General features: G+C 40.1%; 1 protein-coding gene across 6 annotated transcripts in view; it reads right to left on the reverse strand.

Moving 5' to 3' along the window:
* Nucleotides 1-23,070, reverse strand: part of THSD4 (thrombospondin type 1 domain containing 4) — a 279,213-nt gene that overhangs the window by 173,049 nt on the left and 83,094 nt on the right. For all 6 annotated transcript variants that reach the window (XM_069026195.1, XM_069026199.1, XM_069026194.1 and 3 more), the window contains 2 exons: nt 22,514-22,943; nt 3,117-3,219 (listed from right to left, as the gene is read on the reverse strand). In XM_069026195.1, coding sequence (XP_068882296.1) covers nt 3,117-3,219; nt 22,514-22,943 — 533 coding nt within the window. The remainder of the gene's footprint in view (nt 1-3,116; nt 3,220-22,513; nt 22,944-23,070) is intronic.

Below are 23,070 nucleotides of genomic sequence, written 5' to 3' on the forward strand. Positions count from 1 at the left end.
AGAGAAAAGAGTACCATTGAAGTTTAGCATGAAAAACCGTGCTGACCAAATAGCTTCCATTCATTCAATGCTTAAATTCTGATACATTTCAAGTAAAGAGAAGCCAGCGGAAACTGCCTCCAGGCCTGCCCCAAGGCTGGGTGCTGATACCTGACACCTGCTGATTCCTGGCCCTGTCAGCCTCTTTTGCCCCAGCTGATTTTAAATTACTCTTTATGGTGCCCATCAGCAGTTAGGTTTGGCAACAGCGATATTGGGGGACACTGGGGACACATTTATCCCCCCAGAGAAAATGCAGCAGTGACATCAGTGCCATTTGACACACCCTGCTTTCAGAGATAGGAATTTTCATCCAAGTTGAAACTCAGCCTGACTCCAACCCTGCTCCCAGAAGCAATGTGGTGTTTCATGCTCTGTACAAGTCCTGTCTCTCAGCAGTCAAACAGAACAGCAGCAAGAAGTCACAGGAGCAAGCCAGGCCTGGCAATCAGAAGGAACCAAAGAAAGGCTGCCAGGCCTTGCAGAGATCCTGCTGGCTGCCAGAGCCGCCTGTGCTGGCCGAGCTGAGGGCCCAGAGCAGGTGAAGGTGGTGCCCTTGCACCAGGCCCCGGAGCATCCAGCAGGAATGGGGCCCTCTCTGTGCACTCTGCACAGCCCTCAGGCCTCCAGCCCCTGGCTGCCAGCAATAAGCAATTTAAACAGCTCCCGAGATCTGAGCGTGGCTCTGTTCCTAGAAAGTCGGCTGCCTTCATCCAGCATTTTAAGCCAAAGATATCTTGACTCTACCAAGTGGAACTAAATCATGTGTACAGACACCACTGTGATGATCCTTGAAGCCACGTCCCCACTCCTACTGCTGCCTCTAGAGCCAACATCCAGTCAGCCCTAACACAAGCCACAGCTGCACATGTAAAATCACACACACATTGGAAACAGTCAGGATTCCTGGGAAATAAATGTCCTGCCCTGAAAACAAGAGCAGTCACCTGAAAGGGGAGCTCTGAAACTAGAGCTGATTTACAACAAAAAGCAAACAAAAACATCGTTTGGAGGGAATGCTTGGTCAAGTTTTTAGAAAACTTCCCACTAAAAATTTACTGTAAAATAACAAAACAAAAAAATTAACAGAATTATTTCCATGAAAACTTAGCATTTTCTTTACTTTGAGGGAAGGGGGCAGAGCCTCAATATCCGTTAGGCGTAAATCATTTCTGACTTTCAGTGGACCAAGCTCTGATTTGCAAAAAACTGGGTTTTTTCTCTAAGAAAATGAAATTGCTCAAACTTTGCAGTATTTTTCTCCTTGTAATTTCTTTCACTTAGAAGGAAGAAAAAAGCCAAGTCCCCAAAGAATACATTTTTAGCTCTTTCAAGTTTTACCCACTTTGGGGGCAGCCCTGACTGGTCACCATTCTGGAGAGCAACTTGGCCAGGAATGCCCAACGTCCCTGCAGGACCTTGCAGAGAGCAGAGCTCACAGTCCCTGTACCTGCACAGCTGCAGTAACTCTACCAGCTGGAACAGAAACCCAGGGCTGCAACAGCTGCTTAAAAGGCTGTTTATTACACATACCTGGCCAACATTTTCAAACAGAACTCAAAGCAAGAAGGTTTGAAGCTGACCAGGACTTTTTGCAGTTGTTCATTTGAAAATACTGCATTTGATGATGTATTTTGGATGCACAAGACTATCCAGGTATCCTCCTGAAGAAAGTATCAGACACAGGTTCTCCTGGAGAGGACTTTATTCCATCTTTAACCTTAAAGAAAATTTCTGACAAAAAAGTCTGCAGCTATCCTCCCTCCTTTCAACAAATGCAGCCATTCTTCACTAAGAGAGACTCCTGTGGCCAGATCCCCACAGACTTACCCTTTTCCATCAACCAATAGGTTTCCTCCTTTCAATAGATCCTTTTCATCCAGCCATCAAAAGGTTATGAATTTTTCATCACAATTAAAAATGAAAGTTAATTGAACTTCAGATTTCTAATTAAAGAATTCAATTATCAGTATGACTAAAACGTTTATTATTTCTGTAGAGTTAAACTTCCTTACAGGTTTTATGGTTATGTCACTGTGATGTTTTCCCTCTGCCACAACTGGATCCTTCTTCTCAAATCCTGCCCTTAAAGTCACTGTGTGTTATTGGTTCTCCCACACAAACTAGTTTTTTTTCTCATTAAGTACTCTAAATTCATAGGGTTTATAGTCCTTCTAATATGACTTTTTTAATAAAAACAGAAATTTATGTTGGAGCAGCAGCAGATAAAATGGGTTAGAAATGCAGCTGCACCAATCTGAACAAGAAAAAAATAAAAATATGCGTATTTTTTTTAAATAACAATAATCACACTTAAATCACCATCAAGACAGTGCTGTAAATTACAGTTTAACTGCCCTTATTGATCCAGTATAAACATTAGGAGCAAGCTGTGCTATGCAGGGGAGGGAAAAAGAAATGATCCTGGCATGTTCTAGATCCACTGATTCATGTTTCCTGGCAAAAGACAGAGTGAATCAAAAAGCTGCTGTGTAGGAAGCAAGGAGAGGGAGGTGGGCTGAGCTGGCTTAGCATTGGCTGGGTCTTGTCAATTGGGTTTGAAAAGGGATGCATCAAAGCTAATACATCATAAGTGTTCAGGGCCACCTTGTAGAAGTCATGCTGTCTGCAGAATACACCTTCAGCCATGCGCTCGCTCGGCTACCTGGCTCCTTGTTCTGCCTAAATGCATGGTACAAAGTGCCAGAGTTGTACAGCTCTGAAACTTCCTTCTGGGCAACTTCACAAAGCCAAACATGGCTTTAACTAAAAGCATAGTATACACTGAATCTTCTTAATTGGAGATAAGGAGGTACAGCTCTGCCAGTCTTCACTATGCCCACAATAGATAAGACGAGGACTGAGACATGACTACATTTGAAACAAACATTATTAGATCCAACTGGGTGTCAGATGTGAACCTACCTTCATCTGCACTGGCTCATGTTCAGCTGTAAAAATAGGTAACATCAGCTGTGGATCAAAGCTGCCCAATGGCTTCCACTGAGTAAAAGTCACATCTGCTTTTCCAAAACACAATCTGTATAATAACGCACAACCAAGTTGTTTTCCCTTACCTTCTGCAAAAGGTTCCCATTCATAAAATCGACCCATAAATGGCTTGTTATTGTATGATGCACATTGTACCTCTCTAATATTTCTGCTGCTTTCAGGACACATCTGTTTAGATAAAAAAAAAAAAGCCACATTATAATAATCAACAAAGTTATTATTGCCTTCCTATTAATTAACTGTAAAAGGTTTAGAAGGTTAGTGAATGCATTGCAAAATTCTAATCCAGATGAATGATATAAACATCAGGAGACCTCTTTAAAACAGGTAACAAACTGTGCTTTTAAGTAACAGTATCAAAAGTGCCTGTTGAAGAAAATTAATTTGTGAAGTTAATGGAGCAACAGTTCTATTAAAAAAAACAGTAAAGCTTTTATTGAGCTGTCACTTTCCTCAGCAACAGCACAAAACCTCAAGATAAATTCAATATTAGATTAGAATTACTTCCTTTCGACAATAGCTTCACATTCTTAATCATTAACTTTTTGGGCTCAGATTCAGCAGAGTTGAAACACTTAACATACATGCTTCCATAACTTACTAGAAGTTGACCACAGCAGCTTCTCATTCTCATCCTATGCTTCCATACCATATTTCCACTTTCCCTTTTGCATTTCTGCATTCTGCTATTACAGTCACTGCATTATTTTGCATTTTAACTCATGCCTTCAGAGCCTGAGCTCTTGCAACTGAGGAGTTAGAAGAACTGCTTCTATACAAGCACATGTATGCACACAGGTATTGAGGCAGGGCAGGTTTTATAGGTGAAAGGAGCATCCTTCCTTAGGTCACCTGCAATGCACACCTTTGGCAGACCAGCCTTGTTTGCATGTGAAGTAGATTCCAAAAGCAAATACAAGTTAAATAGTTAAATATTTTATGACTTTGTTCTGCCTGAATCCTCACATTACTGCAGTTACAGCAGAAGATTACTCTGTGTGTGGGCACATACAAAGGCGAGAAAGACTTCTACCAAAGGCAGGGAGTTAATTAGAACAGTTTCTATACTTGGAGGAAATAGGCAAGCTTTGGGCACAGATGCATTTTTTTGCATAGCCTTTAGATAATAAAAATGACTACTAAAAACACTATTCAAGAACAGTAGAAATCACATTAAGTACTCGACTAGAACAGCAGAATATTTTTTCTACATGACAGATTTCAAAGGAAAGCTAGAGATAACATTACATGAAAACAGCATGGCTAAGTAACAGTGTTTTCAAAGGGAACAGAAGAGAATCACTAAGAACAACTCTTGTTGCCACTGTAAGTCAGTTCTCTTATGTCAGTATAGTAGGAAAGATTGGTTGTCTTTGCAGGGGAAGCCAGGCACATCAGAGGTCCCAGAGGAGTTCTTGCTTTGGATCCACCATCTCTGTAAGAAGATGCTTGTAACTGGATCAAAGAGACATCAAAGTCAAGAGTTTTCAAGTGGGCTATAAACTGCACCAAAGACATGCCCGGGGGAAGGTTCATGGACTACTTTATCTTCTATTAGAATCACAGTAACAAATCTTCTAGAATAAACACTGTTTCTGGCCAAGCAGCCATCTGTGCTTCGTTCTCCCACCCTTCTGAGATCTCCACGTACACGCAAATACTGCTTTCCTCAACAAACCATCTAATAAAAAAAAAACAAACAAAAAGCCTTCCCTGAAAATAGGACCACAAGCCACCACATTGGAAGGGTGGGACCAAAAGCCTTTCTAGTGCCAAATGCAGAAAGCAAAGCTATATTCCCACAACTGAAGCACAGATCCTTCCATGTGTGGCACAGCAACGCAGAACAGTTATTCAGCCACAACCACCAACCAAGGCAAGGAAACATATTTTTCATGGAAACCAATTATTGCACGTATCCTAAAGGTGAACAGACAGAACCTGAGCTGGCATGAATTAAGGTCACTACACTAAATTACAGCAGAACAAACATCAGTTTGCACCAGCCAAGAAGTCAGCCTGAAGGGTTTCTTTCTGGAATGCTTTTCCCTTTTTTTTGGCACACATTTTCTACCAGCCTATTGTGAAGTTTAGTTGTTTCTTGTTTTTCCTTTTCTGACCCTTGAGCTCATGCTCTCGTGCACCAGTATTTCTGACTCATAACCCATTTCCTGTACACCCCACTCCTACCAACTGCAGGCAATGTAGGAATAAAAATACTAAATATTCATTTCTGTTACCAACAAATAGTGACACCCACCCCTTCTAAGATCCTTTTCATATAGCTATAATTTCTGTTTTTAAACTTCCTGACAGTTGCCACAAGACAAAGACCTCAGTGCTTTAAAGCAGGACAAAGGATTGACAAATGCACTAAACTCTGTGTGGATCAAGCAAAAATCAGAAGAACAGGCTAACTCAGAACATCCCTGCTACTTTAGAAGCCCCAACTCAGTTGCCCTTCCTTCATTTCACTCATCAAGGTTTAATTAAAATATAAAAATTTGAGTAAAAATTTGAGCAACCTGCTCTGCAAAAACACTTTACCTTTTTCTTTATACAGATGATATTAATTTCTATTTTTAAATGTCTTCTAAAATATTCTTTGAGTTAACTACGAAGTACAAGTAGGCAAAATTACCACAGCTCATGAATCACCAAGGCTTAAGAGTTATATTATACTCTGCATATATACTAGTTAACATCTATGCACCATTTACTAACCTCACCTAAATTGTTAATGCAGAGCTGAATGAAATGACAGTTTTATGCTGCCTACAGCTCAGCCCCCCCAAAAATGAAATCCTTGAGCCTTTCTCAGAAGACCTAAGAGTGCCAGGCACTTTCTCATGGCCTCTCTGGCTTTTTAGCACTTTTGTAGGCAGAAAATCACTAAAATGAAAAAGTAGGACCCTGTACAATCAAAAGTGAAGCTGCAATATAGGGATTTCTGTAGATCATCATTTTTTATTCATTCCCCAAGAGCGCAAGCTATTTTTACACTTCAATTTAATTACTATTTCTGTCATATATAGCTGGACTATAAAACTCCTAAAATACAGCAACAAGCATCTGTGGTGGGATGGCAAGCCCAAAGACAGCTCCTACTTACAATGTCTAACAGTCGTCGTTCCAGAGTTCACCATTTGCTCCCCAGCCCACACAAAGGAGAACTGGGAAGTGGCTGAGGACACAGTCCTTGGGCTGCAGCATTTCACCCGGGCCCAGCTCTGCCCAGCCCCCGGCCAAGCCAAGGGCAATGTGCTGGAAAAAGCAGGCACACCTGCGTGTCTGCAGGTGAAGAATGTTCCTCTGGCTAAGCCAGAGTATCAGGATTTAAACAGCCCAGATCTCTCTCCAAAATTTTCCAGAGACTTTTGGAATGAACTTCGCTAAAATATTTAACTTACTGTGTGATTCTCCCTCGGTTTCCCCTCAGTGACATGAGGGCATTAAAACTGTGCTGCCTGGGAGGGACTTGAAAACAATTTTTTGGTAAACAAAATGTTGACTTTAACAAAACATTGAATCAATGACAGATCTGGAATTTCATTTTTTTCCTCGAAAACTTTGTCTTGATTACTGAGGGAGTTATCTGAAGTTTTTCATAGAGGTTTGGATACAGAAAACAGGGTGGCCTCTTTGAATGTTTGTAAAAAAAGAAATAAAATCTCCTTTTTAAACCAGATCTATGGAGGCCAAAGCAGCAAAAAATACACTTTGCATCTACTGAGATAAATCTCAGACTCCTTTGTGTAGACACAGATATAAATTATCTAGAAATATACAATTTCTGCTGGGAGAGGGTTTTTAAATTATTGTTCTTTCAGTTATGAACTGTAAAATTAGATACAGCATCTAGAATGCATAATTTTGTATGTTTTTAGATGATGTTTCTTCTACTTAAAATATGCTGCTCGGACAAAGCAATGATGTACGTCTAGCATATGGGGCTGCATTCAGCAAAGTGCCTTCAAAGTGCTGGACATTTTCACACAAGGTAAGGCATTTCAGAGCTGCCTCTGCTGCATTTTCATGGGGCTGTTTCAAGGAGGACGACACCTCAGCCAGCTTTTCTTCCTGTGCTTTCAGAATGTGAATAAATTACCAGTGGCAGCACAGCACTGCAGTGATGAGGGAGGCAGCACTTAAAACATTTTAGAAGTATCCCTTTGTGTTATGGGACCTCTGGCCAAACTTCTTGAAATGCACTGTGCCTGCTGTTGATAGAAACTTTGTACTTTTGAAACAGTAGCCTCAGTTTCTTCTGAAATATGCAGGTATGAAAGTAGTCTGAGGGACAGCAACACACAGTATTTTCTTTGTCAAGTACCATCACAGTTTTCTTAAAATGAGCTGCTAGCACAGCTAAGACTGTAAAACAAAGAAACCACCCTATCAGCTTTTTAGCTTATGGGAAACATTTGAAAAGCACACTTTTTAACAAATCTTTGACACTTGGTTTAATTAAAGAAGTGTTGGCAGAACACCAGAAAATTATCAGTCGACCAGCAGATGTGGGCTCACATCTGCCATTAGAAAAGTTGTGTCAAAGCTGTGCTGACACAACACACTTCTGGAAATGTGTAAATGGGTCATTTTGAACCTGAAACCACCTCTACAGGCAATTAAAACATTGACTAAGATTTTTGGCAATGTTTCATTCTTATGACCTACAGTAACTGGCAAATGCTTTTTCCAAGGCCCCATATCCCTTCTTGATTCTCCAGGTTCAGACATAATTCATAATTAATATTTTCTGTGTGTGCAATACTACATGTTCAACTAAGTCCAAATAATCTAGTTGTACTCTAGCTTTCATTTCTGTAGTGGTTCTATATAATCATATTAATCCTTTGGCATCCCAAAGGATAAACACATCTCCAAAGAAAAATAATTTAAATACTTGTTTCTGAAACAGTAATCTGAAGACTGTTTTTTCCTTTGCAGAGTGTAAATGTATTGTGTCCTTTAATACACATAGTCTATATATAAATTCCAGGTTTTTACACAACAATCCACCACATCTGCAGTGAACTTTGACCTTCTGCTCTGAACTGCTAGTGTCTTGTTTCTCCTGGAACCTACAGAAGTTCCAAGTCCATGTATGAAAGTGGAATGCAGGGTCCTTCAAATGTTAATTCTCCAGCTAAGCCGTTTCTCTTTCCATGGCCAAGGACCATGCTTGTTCCATAGGTACTACCTCAAATCAAGGCAACATAGTTTTGTCCAGCTGAACACACACTGAAAGAGAACAACTGATCCTTTTAAAATCCTGGAGACTCTCTTATTCCCCCAATAGTTCTAATTTTTTTAAATGGTAAGAGTACATAAAGACAACTGTCTGCCAACTAAAAAAAAAAAAAAAAAAAAAAAAAAAACAAAAAACCAAAGCATGTTAAATATCTCTAGATATCAGTGGCAAAAAAAAATACCAGACAATTCAAATGGAACTGATGCTCCTGAAAAATCAAAATGTGCAAGAAAATTTAAAATGCATGTGAAGAACAGCTCTGCAGTAAAAACAGTGCTAGCCAGCTCTGGTAACAGTGCACAGCCACAGACAGTCCACTCTCAATGTCTGGCCTAACATGCAATGAGAATTTCCATCTGGGAATGCAGTGGTATCTGCACAAGTTTACGAGGAAGGAGGAAGGAGCACCTGTATTGGCAGACTCTGCACTGCCTCAAGCCATGAATTTACACCTCGTGTCTGCTGCTGTGGGGACAAGCAGAGTAGTGCTTTACTAACCACAGATCCCAGGGGATGCAGAGTCTATGGCAGTAATAGGCGGTTGCAGCCCTTCTCTTTCCCCTCACTCCTTTCAAGGGGCTGCCTGTCAAAGACGGTAAAGACCTTAGATGTGTGCACAATACAAAATCATTGTATTTCTACCCAAATCCCATCCAGGTAGAAATGAGCTTGTATTTGGAACAAGGAAGACGGGCCATGGCAGAGCTACACACTGGGTGCCTGCCTTCCCCAAGGTACGTGCTGGCAGCCACTGGCATGGGTCAGGAAACCCCTGCCCTCACAGCCTGGAACTTGAGAACCCTTCTTTCCATTGATTTCAGCTTTGCACCAAGAAGGTTCTCTGAACTTAACGAGAAAAGTCTTTGAAGTGTTACCCAAACCTGATCTTTATTAACTGCAATCAGACACATAAGGCATTAATGCATAATGTGGCAAGTGCATCTATTACTGCTTTACGGTTTTTCCATTCTGTAGCACTTTACATCTGAAAATGCAGTTTGTCTAATAATGGGGAAGAAAGCTCAACCGAACAGATGGAAAAAGTAGTATTTCTGCTTAACTTCACAGGTTTGTGGCTTTTTCTTTTTAAATTCTCACTGACAGATCCATCTGATTAAACTGAAATAACTTATTTTATTTCAGATTTACAACAACTTGTAAAAGATTCAAGTCCAGCTTTGGTTTTAAATAAAATGTTAGTCACTCATCCATCCCACACAAAGCATCTACAATGATCTAATGTGTGTGACTGGAAATGTTTGGAACTACTAGCTTAGGAGGAGCTAATCAAGGAGCTATAATAGGAAAATTAACAGTACATTTCCCCAGCAATACCAAAATCATGTCAAGAAAATACTCCATCTCTGTTTAACGCTAAAATTTTACAAATACTATTCCAAAAAAACCCAAGCAAGCAAGCAACCAACCAAAAAATTCTGATAAACATAATTGGTTTCTAAAGATGGAAGTTGAGTAATTAGAAAATGGAAGACAAATACTGAAAACAGACCATGCTGGAACAGAGTATTATCTGGTGTAAAGTGATGCACAAGTATGTCCTGAAAGTCAGGGCTATCTCAATTCACACCTGCAGACTGAAGACTGTTGCTAGTCTTTTTTGATCCAAAAAAAGACCAGATGACTGGTCTTTTTAAAGTTGGGGGTTTTTTTAATGTAGTTATTATTTTACTGTCCCAAATTTCTTATAGTACCCAGGCCCCTGAGCAGAGAGCTACTTCAGTAAGAAGACTGGAGTTTACACAGAATATTCTTTCCATAATCCCAAGCAAGCATCAAAAGCTTGCCATTTGCAGCAGAAATCATAACTGCTTTGTACAGCTGCTGTTCCCAGTCTCAGCAGTGCTATTGCTTTTCTATATACATATGCTGCATTAAAAAATCCTGCAGGTACAAGAATCCCTCCATTCAAATACCTACTTGTAGAAACACTACATAGTGCTCAAGGTGCTTAAGCTGCATGCTAGTGCCTCATTTAACGGGAAATCAATGAAAAGCTATTTCCATTTCACACAATCTGGTTCAAAGTCTGCAGAATGCCTAAACGTGGAAGCTTCATCATCTTTCACTGTCCCATCTGTCTACATTGTTCAAATACACCTGCAAAACAGAGCATTTTATTAGTACTTCTCAGAAAATGGGAGGTTTATGTACTAAGAATAGTTGTTTTAATATACTAGCAGTAGCCTTCTTTACACCAGAAATATCAGCCACTCCAAAACCCTCTCTGAAAGGCACCACCAATATCAGCTATGAAAGACTCTGAGACAAACTCATGCTTGATCCATCTTTAGCAAAGTCTATAGACTTTAAGCAAAGTTGACATATCTAGCCCTCAGAGTTTGTAGAAAATTATGCCACTGTGATAAAACATCTAATCTAGGGTTTCCAGCAGTATTTTATTACATTTTTAAAAAGCATTGTTCTTGGAGCTGCCTGTTCTTTCTGGAGGCCAGTCTTTGTGTGGTGCTTTCATTCTACCACCTTCAGCAGTGGGCAGGAGTAGCCCTCCAGCAGTTTTCTCTATGAAATCCCAATCGATTTCAATGGAAACTCAATTGCATGCATTCCATTTGAATGACTGGCCTTTGTGTGGGAGGAGGTACTACCTGAATGGTTCCAGCCGGAGGACTGGAAGTTTAAGGAAGTTCCTGATTGGTATTACCATGATAATCTACTTTTTAATTAAAAATTCATACTGCAGCAGTAATCACAATATTTTTAGAGAATGAGCTCTAGTCTAAGTAACAACAGGCAACAGAAATGTCAATGCACTGTTACACGAGAGAGAAACATACAGGTAAATGTACAGCTGTTACTACAACGGGGGAATTTGAAATAAGTCTGCTGAGACAATTTATTTTATTTGGTTTTGTTAAAAAAAATAAAATCCACAATGTGAAACAATTTGTTTTCCGAAAAAGTGAACATCTTTAGAGCAAAGCAAATGCAGCTTAAAAATAACTTTGAGTTTGCAGGAACCCAGTGTAACAGAAATTGCAGCATTATTCAGACTTTAGAGTTCTTGTTTCCATCAAAAATGAGTTTCTGATACAACACACTCTTATACTGTTTCTGTGGTATATTCTTTCCTCCTAGGTCATACACTTCAAAGGAAAAAAAAAAAAAAAGGCACTTTAAACCAACTGGCAGACACATTTGTCTTATTTTAGAATGGTTTAATATAGCTGCAGCTGGTAGCACTGTCCATTTACTGATGAGTTTGCCCAACTTTAACTGCTCAGAGTAAAACTTTCCACTCCTGCTATCTGTTTTAGTCTCATTTTTTTAAACTGAAGCATTTCATCCCAGAATGAGCCCAAAGGAAAACAAAAGGGAAAAGTGCTTTATTTTTTTCCCATGCTGCCAATATTCTGGGTTTTTTTTCCAAATATAAGTGCCTATTCTATTTTAATGAGTGAAATTATGTCATCCAGGAAAGTGGGGTTTTTGTCAAGAATGCACCCTCTGCTTTTTCTATGGAAATCCACTCAAGTATAGTCAGGCCACAAGAATTTTTAAAAAATGCTGATAATGTATTGTGTACACTTTCAGTCAAAACTTGTTAAAGTTTTCCAGCTAAACTAGAGGAACAATCTGTTTACAAGTGTGTTCCATACCTGAGGCTCAAAGAGGCTGAGAAGCTTTCCAGCAGTTATTGGAAAGTGCTCCTGAGGTCTGTATTAGGGCAAGGACTGAAAATTAAAACAACACATCTCTCTTCTGCTCCTAATAACCACTTGAGCCTGTACCTAAAATGCATGGAATACTTTGGAAAAACAGATAAATCTTGGGACTGGAATTCAAGAGATGAGGCTGGATGAGCAAGTCAGCTGAAGAAGGTATTGAGAAGAAGAAAGTGAAACTGGATGAAACTGGAAAGCAACGGGGAACTAAGAAAAAGGAGAGACTGGAGGCAGAAGAGATGGGGAGAAAAGATGAAAAATATGAGTAAAGGTACTAAGAAAGTGAGAAGTGTGACTGAGGAGAAAATACAGTGGGACAGCTCCTGCCAGCAGGAAGCAGCAGAGATGGGCTGTCTGTGGAGAAAAAGCAGAAGCACCTGTGGTGAGAAAGACCTGAGACCACCACAGCAAAGCACTTCACTGCCCTGCGGTACTTGCAGAGGGCAGACTCCCTCTGTCAGTGGCTCAACTGCAATGACCTGATCAGTTCTGTGAATACTGATGTATCACATGACGGCATTCTGTTTAAACACTATAAAGTAAGTCACAGGGCCTTAAAAGAATGTTTGATCTCAAGTTAGAAGAGACTGTCCGTGCAATTACTGTTAAACTTGGCTCTTTCTGCCTGTGAGGTCCACTCTCAGTTACATGATTGCATACCATTTTTCCCACGTGAGCTATGACTCCCTTAGTGTGCAGAATGGACTTACTCTGGGGAATGTTTAGCTAGAAGGGTTATTCACATAATTTCTATCTCATTCACTGTAAAATGGGCATACAGAGTAAGGAACATGAAGGACAGTCTGCCATTTCTGGAATAGCTACTCTACCAGTTTTGAGGGAAAAAATGGTACCTTATGGTGCAATTACTTAATCCAATTCTTTCTCAGTTCATGAACTATGTACTTTCTGTTTTGGGGGTCTGACTGAAAACCTCTGGACCTGATCTGCAGATGAGCTGCCAAATCATAATTACAGTTTTGCCAGTGTAAATTTTGCTTTGACTATTGTCAAGTGATAAATACGGTACTGAACATGAAAAAATTCAATTCAAACTACTTGACAAGCAGCACTAATTATGGAATACTTCACTTAAACCTCATTCTTCCATATCCCAGCTCCATTTCTTACAATACATTAAGTCTTGCTATCACACAGCAGTTTTGTGAATTTTAAAGCAAACACTGCAGTAATAGCATCAACAACTAGTCCTTAGAGAAGCCTTTTTTCCTCATCTTCTGCAAGGACCATTTTTAAGGCAGGGAGCCAAAGGCTGAATAAAAAGAGAACAACACTGAGTAGTGTCATCACTCACAACTAAGGTCTTGATCTATGCAGGGACCCTGGGGTAAAATAGTATATTATCAGATAATTAAATAGTTTTCTTAACACGAGAGTTACCAGAGGATTGCTGACAAAACTCCAGTTCTGAAAGCTCTAAGCCTCTACAGGTTTGACTTTGTCCTTTTAATGGCATTTTGCTGCTCAAACTAAAACCTCACATCATCCAAAAAAACTGTCATCAGAAAGTGACCCAAACTGAGGTCTCAAAACAGCCATCAAGACAATCAGTATTCCTTGCTGTCTTTAACAAATGAAGATGCAAAGAGAAATTCAGGAAAATCAATACATGGATCAGCTGGCAAGTTACTGAATGCTGCAGCCAAATCCCGAAGCTGGTTTGCAGAACAAGGCAGGGGATGTTTCTCTGGCCTCTTCCCCCTACAGATCACCCACTGCCTTTCTAAGACTGCTTGACAGATAGAAAAAACACAGGATTGTTTTTTCCAAAAATGTAAGTCAAGGGTTTGAAGATAAACAGACTCACCAACTTTTCACTAGAAAGAAGCTCTGTTTCATTAATTACACTTGTATGTCTCTACGTGTGCAATACGCTGCTCACAGAGGTGTTACTTCTGGACAGACAGTACAACTGATGAAGTACATGAAGCACAAGGAAAAATGAGACAGAGCACACCAGGCTGGTTTGGGTTTTGTTGGTTTTTTTAATCTCACCATAATTTCTGGCATTTTCATTGTTCTGTAGGCAGTTAGCTCTTAATGTATCGTGTGCAAAAGGTTTGTTTACCTGCTCTGGGCACCACAGGGCTTGTAGTGCCAGGTCTCTTTTTGACCACTTCTCGGGGGAGAGGGTTTGGAGTTCCATCCCTCAATACAACTATTCTGTGGTTAGGCAAGAGAACACATGCTTGCTAGACATAATTTGACATTTATGTTTCCTAACTTTCTACACAAGTTTTGACAATTTGCTGCTTCCAAGCCCTGCTTAAAAGACGAGACCAACTACAACCACCCCCCCCCACCAACCCCACAAAACTAAAAAACTCAACAGCACTGCTAACAGACAATTTCTTCAGCATCCACAGCTTAACTTTGGCAGCTTCTCCAGCACTTCCTTCTTCCTCTACTCACCTGGGTCAGTACAAGAGAGGACTGGGATTGTATTGGTGGTGGTTTCAGTTCAAGTTCCTCTATTCATGTAATATATGTTCTTTTCCTGCTGTCTGGCTTGAAAATATCTTAAAATTAAGCACTGATATCAGCTAACTGAACTAATCTCCTAAAAATACCAGGAAAAAACTACTCCTTTCATGTACCAAAGCAGACACTAACATCTGACAGATGGTGTTTTTTATACCTGTAATTAATGCAATAGCTAACAAGTATTCATAAAAACAGCATTAAAAAGTTATTTGTGAATTACCCATGACATCTGCAGCCTCTTCTGCTTTGAAAACCTGGATACTATTAAACTAACATATGAATAAAAAGCACATTTCTTGTTCAAATTATGGGAGCGTTGAAAAATTCCACACCAGAATTTCAGACAAACACTTTCATCGATATGAATTGACAAGAAGAAACAAAGCTGGAATGCTTTAAAATCTCTCCCACAACACTTGTCTATATTGATAAATGACAACTACTCAAATTTACAATACACTATTAAACAAAACTACAAATATGAGGAATGCAACCATCTGGTTGCAACTCTGAAGTCCCAATTTTCATTGATGAGCTTCCTCCTTAAAACTTGGAACAGAAGTTATACCTGAATGATAACCAGGCAACCTAAATCACCCTGAGTCCTGTTCTGTTGCAGAACAAAAACCCCCTGCTCCACTTCAACAAGCATCGCAATGAAGTTTCCAAATCACTCCACAGGATCTTAAGTGCTAATGCTGCTATTCATAACTGATGAAGTGATGGAATAACTGTGGCTCTTTTTCCTCTTTCCTCTCCTCCAAGACACATGTATTCCATTTACCCCAAGAATTAGCAAGGTAACTTCTCAGACAATTCCAACTGCTACATGAAACCTCCCATTCAAAGTTCACCAAGAAGTTAGGAAACAAAAGCTTTAGCCAACTGATTTGTATTTTGATTTTGAGGCACTTAGATGAACTACTAACATTTTTATGCCACACTGCTATTACACAAAAATGAGGGTCTGAATCTTCAGCTATTCTTAGACATAAGTTCACTCCACTGGAGGCAGACTTCTCCAGCTACATCATGCGACCCATGCAACAGGCTCTGAACTTCAAAATAAACCTCACAGAAGAAAAAGGCAGATCAATGCTTCCTGCAGTACCATAAAATACTGAAGTACTACTGTTAACTATACCTTTTGAAGTACTCTTGTACACTAAAAATCAAGAAAATATATATTGGGAAGTTGACAGACTCTCTGGAAAATTCAGCTCCCATAGCATTCAAGCTAAACTCCAAACATATCAATGACACTGAATGTATATGAACTGGCTAACTCTAACACATTTAGTAGATTTTTTTATCACTGATACATACTCCCAAACTTTGTTTTCTAGTGGAATATTTCTGTTTTATTGACTTAAGGTGTTTATTCTATCCTAGGCTCTACTGTATTTTATTTCTATCTTATTGCCTTTGAAAAAAGTAAAAGATCTCAGCCATAAGAATGTTACAGATCCCACTGGTCACTTCTCCTTGACCTGGAGAATACAGTTCATGGCTATAGCCATGTATACATTATTAAATTTTCACCTGTACCTTTCCTTTTGGTCTGTGCTTTTATAGTTCTTGTCACAACAGGGCATGACTCTAGGACTCCTAGATGTTTAATTAGTTTAGAGTAGTTTAGATTTATTGATCAAAGTAAGCAACTCAACTTTCAATTAAAACCTACATGCCTCTAGACATCAAGATTTTCTGAATTGTGTGGGTTTGGACTTATTATGAACATTTTACTACATTAGTAAGTAATTAACTTAGTAAAAATGAATATGTGTAAACCAGCTAACTCTGCGTTACTGCCACAAGTATAGAGCACACTTACTGAATAAAACTCTTTGAGAGAGCTTTTAAAGTTACCCCAACACACTCTTCCTGATGATTTAATGCAGACAGTTTCCCACTATTATTTAAGTTCTAATAAGAATGTCTTAATGCAAAATATCTAATACAGGGTTCTCGGTTGTTGAAGGGGATGTCATAAGGGGATGTTATAAAGCCACAGTGCAGAGACACAGAAGAAACAATTGTGGTCCAAGACCTTCATCAAAAATGTCTCTCTGTGACTCTTTTGTTCACAAATGAGAACGCATCAAACTACATAAGACCCTTTAAGGGCAGTATCTCTGTGCCAGCCTCTGGTAAGTTCAGCCTGTACTGGTGACAAATCATTCTAAATTAATATTTACACAACTCTGCTGCAAATAGCAAAACAGTCAAGAAAAGGACAGCACAACCCCAAAGTAATGCAAGCTTTCAGTAAGCTTCCTATACATCCACGGAATGTCAGACTACCAAACCTACACATAATCCCACAGTGTTTGCACGGAAAATTCCTCACATAAAGTCAAGTTTAAATTTCCTCAGGAAAAGATATGTCATCTTAACCCCACTTTGCCACTCATGTCAAACACCTACTCTATACAAATCTCAAAATGAGATTTTTCCCACAGAAACTCCTTGGAAACAAGGAGGGGCTTTTCAGTCTAAAAAAAAAAGTTCACTTAAAAAATAGTGTCTTGTTAGTCTTCACCTCAATGTGTGAGCATCCCAACCATATTAAATTAAATGAGTGCACACTTGCACCACTCCATATCAATTCTGAAAAGACTTGTCTGGGAATTACATTTTCTGTTCCATACAAAATCAAACATTTCCATTTCTACCTTAGCTAAAACTTGAAATGCTGGAATTGCTTCGGTTTCTATAAAGTGGAAAATTTTCAAAACTGCTTGGGCAGAACACCAGCGAGCTGGTGGATGGCCCAAGATCCCAGGTGCCAGGGGACCCTGCCAATGCCTACCTATGTGCTTAGGTGACAGAAAAGCACATCACTGTTTAATGGACTCAACACATTCCTGCAGAACATTGTAATTCTATTTAATTGGGGTTCTGCATCCAAAAAAAGCCTTTCAATGGCACAGTTTTAACTCACACCAGTCAAAATTAGTAGCAGAGTCATCAGTAAGACTCTCTGGGAAATCAAATATTTTAATTTATCCCATCACGACAGAGCTGAGGATTGATCCTGAGTCTTTTACCTCACCTCATCTCTTCAGTGGTAAAACCTCCTTCCACTTCCAAAACTGTCTTTTCAGATACTTCCCATTCCCTGCTCAGGAATGCACCGTTCCCAAGTGCTCTGCACACAGGAGTACAGATCCAAGCAGAAGACTCTTATTCAGAACCAAAAGCTGGATTTTCCATAGCTTTGCTACCAGAATAATAGCAAGCATAGCTGAAGAGTCAGGCCAAGAAAGTAAAAGTAATCACGGGTCTTCTGATCTTATCTAGATACTTCTCCACAACACAGCTGACTTCTTGCTAAACACCAATCACAAAAAATACTGAGAAAAACAACAGTGTAACTCGAGACATGACAGTAATCCACAGGAATGAATGGGCAAGCTAGCAACTAGGAATGAAACTGGACAAGCTCAGCAAAATTTTATCCATAAATATTTCACTGAGCCCTGAAGAGTTACTCTTTCATACATTTTACCTTAACTTTTCCAAACTCTTCCTATATAAATTTGGTCAAAAACATACCTCAAGCCATAGCTAAAGACAATTCAGATTTTACATCCATTTAGCATCACTCTTCATGCTGAAACTACCTTAAGTAGTCGGGAATATTCAGAAGCCTGAAAGCTTCCTTGTGCACACTACCCAAGCAACCTGCAGCCTGGAGTTGATTTACAAATATATTCTCACACATTCAGGCACTCACAAGAGCCAGTGACTTGGCAATGCTCAAGACAATTAATTACAGAAAGTGCTCAGTAAACAAATGTTCCATTTGAGTTGCTTCCTTTGTTCTGGTGAAAAACCACGCAAAGAAGGTTGAATTCAAATTCTACTCCAGCCACACATCCATATAATAATTCGTTCTCATTTAATGCAGGGGGAAACAAGGGAGATTTACTCATCACTTTCCTATTTTCGAAGGACTAGAGACTACACTGGAAGAATCCTGTTGTATTGCAGGTAGCTTATGGTTTCAGTTAGATCTGCCAGAGCTGCTTGTTCAAAAAGGAGAGATGCTTACTGCCTGTTTCCTGCCAAAGAAGGTGACAGGTAGCTGTGTGTTCTGAGGTGACCATGTCTGCAAGGTGCTGAACAGGGGAAGCCACTTAAGTAATAAGAAAATAGGTTTAACAATCTGCAGGAACACTTGAACAAATACAAGCACTTCTGAGGCTCTCCCTAACCAAATCACACAAGTTTACCTTTTATGAATCAATCTGTCAGTCATGTGAAATGAGTTCAGCTATCAATGAAAAAACAATAAATGCACAATAATGAGGAAATGACCTAATGGATCAGGGCAGATTAACTTAATTTGTTATTAATTAGTTGCCCTTAGGAAAAACTGTAGAGGGAGTGACCAAACACTAGAATAAGGGTTAACAGAATACTTTCAATAAATGAGATTTTCAGTTTTGGTATGCTCCAGGAAGAACTGAAGAAAAAAAAGAAATAAAAAGATACTGTTCTCTGCTTGCTGGCAAGACCATTGGTACATGTCGCTGCTGATAAATTAAATTAAAGCCCGCATGCAGAAGCATTTAATCGGGAAGAACAAGCAAACAAAGTGAAACACTATCAGCCTTGTTTTGCTCTCATCCTGGTCTTTATACTAAAACTGTTCTTAGCAACTTCTTTCTAATAATTACATTAATTACCACATTCTAGGGAGAAAAATAACCCTGAATAGCAATTACAGCCTCTCCAAGGGTAACAGAAACATTACTAAATAAAGAATATCACTATGTAGAGTTCTATGCTTAGGAGAAGCTGCTTCAGCTACAATTTCTCTTTGCTATTAAGTCTCCTGTACTATAATCAGAGATTTCTTTATAACTGCATTTATACAAGCAACAAAGGTAAACAGGCAGCAGCAGTGTGTTCATCTGTGTTTTCTCTTCATCGTTGAATTCTTCTGTTTAAACAACAGATTTAAAACCAACATGAAAATATTTTCACTCCTGTTCCCTTCTATCAAAAGAAATCTGCCAATGGCCAAACCACTCACCATGCTGACCTGCATGTCCGACCACTGTCCAATTCACAAGCTCACTGCCCTCTACTCTCCAGCCCAGCTGTAATTCTCAACAAACATCCTCTACAAACCTTCCTTCTCCATACTCTGGCAATCTCAGATTGCTTCTTTCTTCCACGTCATTTCTAACTTCCTCATCTCTTACCCCTTGCCCTCTGAAAAGACCTCTTTCCTGGAAACAATTTTGTCACATTAAGTCAGGCAGAATATTGTCCAACTTTGTGCCCTGATGTGTGAGGGATAAAATAAAGACTGGGATATTTGTGTATCACTTGGACACAGTGAGCAAATTTAGCACAGAAAACTTTCCAAATTAATGACCATGCACTAAGGTCATTTCCCATTTCCTTCAAAAAACAGAAAGTGTTTTTTGAAAGAGCAATCTGTCCCAGAGACTATTCTCAGAGGCTCAAATTAGCCCTTCATGTTTTCCATTCCAGAGAAATACACTAAAGCCTTCTTGACACAGGTCTTTTCAATCAACTGCTCTAGTCTCAGTCAATGACTTTATTCATAAATAAAGTGAGAGTGGTAACTGCTATACTAAGAAGCAAAAAGGAACTCATCCGATTTGTTTAGGTTGTGTTTCTGTTATCTTGTGTTCCACTGTTACATCTCTACTATACAGCTTCCACTAAACAAAACAGGATTTCTAGGAGGCAGAAGAATCACATGTTCAGCCATCCAAAAAAATACGGCCTGTCATATCAACATATTCAGACCTCTCCTGAACATTCTGCTTCTAATATCCAAATACAGGCTTCATGTTTGCAACATTAAGTTAGATTAGCTGTCCAAATAAGAAAAACGTATTAGGAAAACATACTTTGGGAAATACTAAAAGGGCACCGGCAGAAACTGGAAATTTTAGCAGGATGAAAACCACTAATGGGGACAAAGAACAAAACCTCACTCGCCTCCCACATACAATGGGAGACTGCCCTGGAGCATGGAGCTACACCCAGCCAAACATTTTTCAATCAAGTAACAACAGATTAAGTTTTATTTAAAAATTAACACAGAACAGATTTTCCAATAAATTAGTTTCCTAATTTATTTTCCAATAAATTAGGAAACTAAAATCAAAGCATGTAGAACTTGAATGCACAGAAAGCACAGAGCACCATGAAAAGACACTGGAGTGATCCAGGCTACGGGGGACTGGCTCTAAATGCTGTTTAGAACACGACTAGAACTCACAAAAGAATAGCCTCATCTTACAGGACTGAGAAGTAGACAGCCTTCATAACACAGCCTATCCAGACTCCATTTTTCAATTTCTTTCATGGAAAAACATTAAGCTTGTCAGTGACTGTGGTGGTTTGACCCTGGCTGGGTGACAGGCACCCACTAAAGAGCCACTCTATCACTCCCACAACTGGACTGGGAAGAGAAAATATAACAAAGGGTTAATGGGTTGAGATAAGGATCAGGAGAGATCACTCACCCATTACTGTCTGGGCAGAACAGACCTGACTTGAGGAAATTAACTGAATTTATTACCAGTCAAAATCAAAACATGACAATGAGAAGTAAAACAAATCCTAAAAACACCTTCCCCCCACCCCTCTCTTCTTCCCAGCTCTACCTCTTCCCCTCAGTGGCACAGGCAGATAAAATGGGAGTTATGGTCAGTTCATCACAGGTTGTTTCTGCTGCTGCTCAGGGAGAAGAGTCCTTCCCTTGCTTCAACATGGGGTCCCTCCCATGGGACACAGTTTTCCACAAACTTCTCCAATGTGAGTCCTTCCCATGGGCTACAGTTCTTCATGAACTGCTCCAGCGTGGGTCCCCACAGGGTGCAGTCATTCAAGAACAGCCTGCTCCAGTGTGGGTCCACACAGGGTCACAAGTCCTGCCATCAAACCTGCTCCAGTGTGGACTCCTCTCTCTCCATGGGCCTGCAGGTCCCTGGCAGGAGCCTGCTCCAGCATGGGCCTTCCAGGCACCTTTCCTTCCATGCACCTTCAGGCATCCACCCGCCCCAGTGCCCTCCATGGGCTGCAGGGCCGCAGCTGCTGCACTATGGGCTACCCCATAGGCTGCAAGGGAATCCCAGCTCCAGTGTCTGGAGCACCTCCTGCCCCTGACCCCTCCTCCACCGACCTTGGCCTCTGCAGGGCTGTTCCTCTCACACATTCTCACTCTGGTCTCCTCTGGCCACATTACATCTGCACGATAGCTTTTTTTCCTTCTGAAGTATGCTATCATAGGGATGTTATTGCCATCTCTGATGGGCCTGGCCTTGGCCAGCAGTGGGTCCATCCTGGAGCCGGCTGGTGCTGGCTCTGCTGGACATGGGGGAAGCTTCTGGCAGCTTCTCATGGAAGCCACACCTGCAGTCCTCCCACACCTCCCCTCTACCAAAACCCGACCACACGAACCCAATACGCTCCACTCTTCGCCTCTGTAAACCACGTACTTAAGAATTATCATTAAAATCCACATGCATCACACAAAAATCAAAATAACATCACAACACCAAATGGAAGTGGAAAATTTACACTAAATTCATCCCTTGTCCCTTCACCACAATTACAACTAAAATTTTCCACAATTATTGCAGTCTCTGACATTATTCAGCCCACGTTTGTCCCATTACCTCTCTCAATTACTATCCTTATCTCAAATTCCTCATGTTCCCTGGTTTCAGCACCAAAAAGACCAGCTTCTCCAATCAAATTAGAGTTGTACATATTGGTAGATGAAGTGACTGCTTAAAACCCTTCAAGATATGGTATTAGGTAACAATAATATTATGGATCTACTTTCAGTGCTCCCCAAGACACTCTAAAATAAGTTCACAAAAAAATTCATTAAATTAATAAAAAAAAAATTGAACTTAACTTGATGATTAGGTGAACATTTTGCACACTAGGGAAAACCAATAGCTGTCCAACACATAAAATCCAGGAAAAATAGACTTACATTTGTGTTGCAGAGTTTATACTGCTTGTAGGCACCAATGCACACGATGGCTGCAGCCCTTTGGGGCTGGGGCTGCCCCTGCAGAGCCTGGTGGGAGGCAGGGCCATGAGGGTTGGAGTCACTGCCATGGAACAGACTTTGAGATACAGGGAACGAAGGTGACTGATAAACAGAGGGTCCCAGGACTTGGTGTCCTGCCTGAGGCCCACTTGGTTCTTGATAAAGATTCCCATGCTGCACTGAAGGAGCAGCCGCCTGGCTGTAGGAGCTCATGAGACTTGGACTCTGGTGGAATAGGTGGTTTCTTGACGACTGTCGCTGCCTCCGCAGCTTCTGAGGCTGCTGACCAGTATCAGTTTGTAAAGGTAAAATGTATGGCACTTTTCCATATCCATACTTTCCTGGACCAATAGGATTTCTACTTCTGCTTCTAAAAACAGAGAAAGAGAGAGAAAACAGTTACTGAATCCATAAGCGAAAGAGCAGTTAAGTATTTACAAGACTTGTTATAAATATGTACAAGATGTAGTCTAGCTTGATATTAGGAATCTCAGAAG

This window comes from Aphelocoma coerulescens, chromosome 10 (genome assembly GCF_041296385.1).
Source record: "Aphelocoma coerulescens isolate FSJ_1873_10779 chromosome 10, UR_Acoe_1.0, whole genome shotgun sequence".
In the NCBI taxonomy this organism is placed as follows: Eukaryota; Metazoa; Chordata; class Aves; order Passeriformes; family Corvidae; genus Aphelocoma; species Aphelocoma coerulescens.